At 43.7% G+C, this 6,596-nt stretch overlaps 1 protein-coding gene across 1 annotated transcript in view; it reads left to right on the forward strand.

Annotated features, from left to right (window-relative positions):
• Nucleotides 1-6,596, forward strand: part of Mep1b (meprin A subunit beta) — a 28,034-nt gene that overhangs the window by 4,034 nt on the left and 17,404 nt on the right. Inside the window, exons 4-5 of the mRNA XM_023713421.1 lie at nucleotides 325-403; nucleotides 6,231-6,348. Of these exons, the coding sequence (XP_023569189.1) occupies nucleotides 325-403; nucleotides 6,231-6,348 (197 nt within the window). The remainder of the gene's footprint in view (nucleotides 1-324; nucleotides 404-6,230; nucleotides 6,349-6,596) is intronic.

Below are 6,596 nucleotides of genomic sequence, written 5' to 3' on the forward strand. Positions count from 1 at the left end.
CTGGGGGATTGAACCGCGGTCCCTGTGCTTTGCTAAGCTTGTTCTAAGTAGGTGCTTTAGACCACTGAGCCATCTCACCAGCCCCTATAGGTCAGTTTCTAATAGTAATTTTTTTGCATTATTTCTTGTTTAACTTTATCAATAAAATTACTGATGGAAAGTAGTCATTTCTTCCTAGAAACTATCGTATTATGATAAAAGCAGAGATACACATGATCTATTTGGGCTGGCTGGGAGAGCTTTAAGCTGCTGTTATTTCCAGTTGAACAACGATTGTTTTCACCTAATTCATTTAAGTAGCCCTTTCGTATTTGCTTTTGACAGGCACAAGGTAGAAATTCCATCATTGGAGAAAGATACAGATGGCCTCATACTATTCCTTATGTTCTAGAAGACAGCTTGGGTTAGTATGCACTGGGGAGTATCCCTAACTAATGTGTATTCCTCATCAAATATGGTGACATCTTATTCACACGGGTGGGCTGGTATGACATTTGAGTTTCTGTGTCTTTGTATCTTTGTGTGGCTATGCATATTTATGTTTTTTAAAAGAAGGGAAATGAATGACAAAAATACCCTAAATGACTCCACCAGAATGTTTGCTGTGCTTTGAAGTTTCATGAAATTTATCCAGAGACCACTTGGTCCTGGAAGCTAAGGGCATGAAGAATAGGAGCCACTCTTTGTTCTACAGCAGCAGTTTTCCATATGCCCAGATTTTACAAAGGAGTAAAATCATAAAATAATCAACCAAACAAATCTTTTGAGACCAGAATTATTTGTCAGGCCTTTATTTTACCAATCAGGAACTTGAGAACTCTTTGTGTTTTATCATTTTTTCTTAAAAGAAATGTTATTAGGGTTAAATTGCTAAAAATCCTGAAGAATATAATCCAAAACTACATACAGAATTTTGTATAAAAGAAATGTAATTGTGATAAAAAACTCTAAACATTATCCTCACTTTGTGGACTGGGGACTATGATGTTGCTGACTAATGTCAGTTTGGAAATTGCTGTTTGAAGAAAGTTTATTTAGGAAAAAAAAAAGGATGTTTCCTTAATGATCGAGCACTTTAGTGGAAATGCAGACGGGTCAGAATTTGATTTCAGTGGAATGGAACAGACATGATGATTAGTAGTGTGTTCACGGAGCTACGAGAGTGCGCTGGAGGGAGGGTTCATTCAACCCAGACCTGACTGCATGGGGCTAGGCTCTGGCAACTCTGGGCTCTGGTGACCTTGGGCTCCATCTGTCTAGTGACACTAGGCATCAGGGCCACTGGGAAGGCTGCACGAGTTGTACACCTATGGATCCCTGGGCTGGGACAAGTGGGGCTCCCCTCAGGCTTGTGCGCTGCTTATCAAGAGGTGAGTGTGCTTCTTTACCTGTGCCTGCTGTTCACTCCTGGCCAGCAAGGACACTGCCCACATGAGTGCCTCTTTCTAGTTGGCTTAGAGGGGTGGAGCAGCATCTGAGAGCAAGAGAAGTGTGGTGGAGTGGGTGGGCCCCAGTGTGCAAAGTCATGGAGAAGGGAGGTACTGAGACTGGGTGTGGGCAGCTAGTGACATTGTGCAGGAAAGAGGGACCCAGACTGGGAAGCACAGAGCTGCATGGCACAGCCAAGGAAAAGCAGGGAACCTCAGCAGAAGTCTGAGAAAGGTGCTCTTTGAAAATCAGGACTGCAGATGGTAGATGCTTCAGTGAACACCTCCGAGGTACGTACTTAACACACAGACCCCAGGAGCCCGGACTGCTTGCCCTGACTAATGGTGCCTTAGGTCACAACCCTACATTCACTTCTCAGGGCCAAAAGGGAGGTGCCACTATCTTAGCTAAAACAGAAAACCACCCTGGAGAGTCAGGCTTCTAACAATGAGATGATCACAGGGAAAGCTCCAGCACGTCTCAGGACTTTTCTTGGCGACAGAGCTGCATGGCTCATTGAAGGGCAAGCAATGGACCTCAGGAGACGTCTGAGAAGGGTGTTCTTTGCAAGTCAGTGTCTGCTCTTTGCAGACAGATAGACACTGCAGGAGACACCTGGGGCTGCATTCAGAGCAGGTGCCTCATACACAGACCGCAGGAGGCTGGACTCAGTACGCATACTGACGGCAACATGTAGCCACTGCAAGTCCCTTGTGGAAGTGAGTTATAAGAGCATTTACTAATTTGTAGTGATTTTTCTGATTGGAGTATAGAAAATCTGTTATTAGTAGGGCAAACAGATGGCAAGGAGTCCAGTTAGAAGACTACTGAAGAGGGCTGGGAATATAGCTCGTGGTAGCATGGTTGGCTAACACGCGCAAGGTCCTAGCTTTGATCCCAAGTACAAAAATGAGAAAAGATTGTTGAAATTAGGAAACGAATGAAGAGATTCTGGATCAGAACTCTTTTTTTTGGAGGAGTGGGGTTATACACAAGAGTGGATAAATCTGAAAGAGTTAGGAAGTGATCATTAGAAGATCTGATTTGCATTGGTGATACTGCTCTTGATCTTAGCCCAAAGGCCAAGAAGCGATATGATTTGAGTTACTGAGAAGGGAAGGTTGGCCAGCAGCATGGGAGAAAACTCAGAGTATGGCAGCTAAGACCAGGACAGGGATAATTTACAGGGTGAGAAGCTACAGGCATGAGGAGCTCTGGGAATATGAGGAAAGGAAGCTGTTTATTGACTTTTGGAATCAAAGCGAACCTGACAGACTTAAAAGAATTGCTTTTGGCTTTAGTCTTTTTTTAAAAAATTATTTATTTATTTATTTGTGTGTGTGTGTGTGTGTGTGTGTGTGTGTGTGTGTGTGTGGCCAGCTCAGCCCACCAGGGGGCGGGGCTGGCTGGCATGTGGTGCTGGGGGATTGAACCGCGGTCCCTGTGCTTTGCTAAGCTTGTTCTAAGTAGGTGCTTTAGACCACTGAGCCATCTCACCAGTCCCGACTTTAGTCTTTTGACTAAAACAGTTTAAAGTACTACTCTGCTACAAAGAAGAGCATACTGGAGTTACTGCGGGCACCGTGAGACCGTAATGTGAAGTGAAATAAATCAGACACACATGGTTTCTCTTATATGAGAAACCCTCAATATTAATCAAGACCACAGTGACAGATCAATAGCAGAAGTTGAAAAAAAATAGCAGAATTTGGAAGGCGTGCTTTCTCAGATGGGAGGGGAATCAAGAGGTGGAGGGGCAGGAAGAAAGATGAGTGGAGTTGAGCAAAGAATGAAGAGGCGCTACATACTCATGGCAGCCCCTCACAGGGCACGGGTGCTGCAAACACAGGCTAATTAAAAATTTTAAAGTGATTTCGTTTTTTGCATTTTTAAGTATTTCTTTTTTTAAAAGTGTATCCTCTGTTTTATGAAAAGTGAGTGAGCTTTAATATGACTGGACCTCTTAAGTTATTCTTGCTGTATATTTTTGCAAAGCTATCCTGGATTTATTTACCTATTTTTGGGTTTAATGAACAGACTCTTACTTTATGGCTTGATTGACTGATTTCAGTACTAAGGATTGGACTCAGAGCTTGGGCACGGCTAGGATAGCACTCTACCACTGAACAAAATTTACCTATTTTTAAGCAATATTATAAGCAGCACAGTAAATGTCTTGTGGAAAGGAACTGTTGCCTTGCAAATCTGAGCATTAGCTTGCTCTCTGGCATCTAGTATATACTTAAAAATAAATTGATAATCTTATAGGAGTGGAATGCAATAGTTTTAAAATAGCCTAGACCTTATCCAAAATGAGCCCATTTTCACAGTTATATTTTTGTTCTTTCTTTACTAATTGTATCTTTCTATACTATAGTCTTTACAATAGAATTAATCTTCAACATTTTGCAGATCAGTTTTTATTAACTATGTAATTTTGAATTTTTCTTAGTCAGAAAATACCTCTGTGTGACAGCATAGAAACGAATTTGTTTTCTGTGTTCGGAGCAGGTCAAATGTTTCCTCACACTTTGGAAACCTGTTCCATGTTCTGATGACTCAGAGGAAGGCTGCTTTGCCATGAAGCAGAAATGAATGCTTGTGGAGGGAATGATTTCTCGATGGTCCGCGCTCTTGATTCTGCTCGGTTTGCCTTGACGTTCTGTACTTTATGGCTTGATTGATTGATTGGCTGCAGGCCTTGTCTAGCAGGTGGTGGTAGCTCTCTCAGATCACATCCTGGTCCTCGCGTGAGTGCCAGACTGAGGTGAAGGAAGGAGAGAAGACGGGAGGAAAGGCTGGAGGTGGAGGCTTAGGAGCCCTAAGTAACTAAAGGGGAAATTAGGCAGCACAACTTCTCGCTGAGCTCCTGAGGACCTGCAGGGCCTTTCCCGCCCTTTGGGGCTCCTGACATGACTGCAGGTGGAGCATCTCTGAGCCATGTCGCAAAGTGAATGAAGGCCTATGGTCCTAAAGACTCCCGGAAAATGAATATTGCAGCAGTCGCTACCACTAACACCCTCACACGTGTTACCTCAATTGATTCTCAAAGTGATTTAAGACACCATGGGGATTCTCTTTGTTGAACTTTGACAAAACGCTCAGATCACCAACCGCATGTGCATTGTGTCCTAGTACAGTGAGGTGGTGACAGGTATCACCCTGAGCTATTTAAGGAGGTGTTAGATCTGAAATAGTGATACAAACTTGACATTTATGGCCTAGAACTTTTGAAACAATTTAAATATTTGGCAGCAAAGTTATGTAGGCATGTTACAGCCATTAATGCAGGCATCAAAATGGTGAAAACAATGGGGGAGAAAGATTTTAATGATATATTACTTATTAAAAACAGTTTATAAACTAGTGTGAAGGCTGTGACTACTTTGTTACTGTATATGTGTGTGTATTCGCAAGTGAAAAGTGTGGTGAGGCAGGTTGAACATCTTCAGTGATAAGATTCTAAATTTCCATCCTTTTATTCCTGTGCCTTTTCTAGGCTGTGTACGGAACATATACGTTATTTGTGTGGTGTTGTACCAGGTTGAACTCTAGGGGGTTCTTCTGATCCATGGATTTGGGGACCCTCGTTTTGTCTAGTTCTCTTCAGTCCTGCCAGGACAGAGGCATTCCATGTTGTGGGTTGCAAATGCCAGAGCAATGGGTGCTTCCCTGAGGAGAGAGACACGAGCATTTGACTTGGAACTTTGCTTTAGCTTCTTATCTTATCCTCACAACATCTCCACTGGTCTTATTCACTTGCGGAACTGATGTCACCACCACTATAAAGATTAAACTGGCCAAGGGTTTTGGGTCAAAAGTAAGATGGGACATAGGCAAGAAGCGAGCGTGGCTCTGAAGCCTGAGCACTCCTGCTCTGCCCTGCAGGGCCGCCATGGCCAGGCTGCCACCATCCTTTTCCTCTCTGGTCCCTGATCCCATCTGCACCCACTGTGCATCTGATAGAGCTCCTTCTTCCGGCTTACCTCAAATCTCTTTCTCTTTTAAAAAGATAGGAAAGTCTAGTTTCTTACTGCCTCTGCCTTCTTTGTGGTGTATCTCTGTTAGTATCATTTTTGTCTCCAGTGATTCTTAATTCTAGTTTGGGCCTGGGCTTAGTTGCAAATCTCACAAATGCTCTCCCTAAAAATTATACTTTGTAGATACAGATAGATGTATTTTTTTCACATGCCATTTCACGGTGTTCAGGGCCCTCCCATTTCATCATCCTCAGATTAAAAGCCCTGCTGGGAGGTTTTAAATATATATAGGGTGTCTTGGGTGAAGCATGTGACGGTGGTTGTTCATTTTGATGTCCCATGATCCTCTGCATGTATTGTGTGAGGTAAAGAAATGCCCTTCCTATTGTTCAGGACGTGCCACTCATGGGCCTCAGAGGAATGTGAAGAAGGGGCTGGAGGGATGACCAGTGCTCCCCACACACCCCCTGGCAGTGCCAGGTACTGAGCCCAGCTTCCACGCCTAGCTGCATCCCCAGCCCTTTTCCTTTTTTATTTTGAGACAAGGTCTTGCTCTGCTGCCCAGGTGGGGCCCACGCCACAGGCCACCCACCTCAGACTGTGAAAGTGCTGGGAATCCCAGAATGCATCACCATGCCTGCCTTCAAATACTTGTATATAATACTTAATTGGTATTAGATAGTAAATTTTATAAAACTATATTGAATGTTTGTGAAGGGACTAATTCATAATATGCAATATAGTACATGTCCTATGTTTATGATGAATTGGCCAGAGGTGATTTTTAAAAAATATAAACATGTTTTTGTTCTTTTATCTTAGAAATAAATGCCAAGGGAGTTATCCTCAACGCATTTGAACGTTACCGCCTAAAGACATGCATTGACTTCAAGCCTTGGGCAGGAGAAGCTAATTATATATCAGTGATCAAGGACAGTGGGTGAGTAGAAGAGTGTCCGTCACTTTCCCTGTCCCTGAGACCCAAGCCCCAGCACCCACCTGTGAGAGGAGGAAGTGTATTTTGTCTCACATTTTCTGCCCAAACTTGGTGGCATGGTGTACGGATGTGGGGCAGGAGCCGTGGCAGCCAGGAAGCAGGAGCCGTGGACAGACACACACCCTCTGGGACAGGTCCCAGTGACTGGCCTGTCTTACCAGGTCCCACCCTGACATCACACGTGGCCGTGC

This window comes from Octodon degus, unplaced genomic scaffold, assembly GCF_000260255.1.
Source record: "Octodon degus isolate 3935 unplaced genomic scaffold, OctDeg1.0 scaffold00003, whole genome shotgun sequence".
In the NCBI taxonomy this organism is placed as follows: Eukaryota; Metazoa; Chordata; class Mammalia; order Rodentia; family Octodontidae; genus Octodon; species Octodon degus.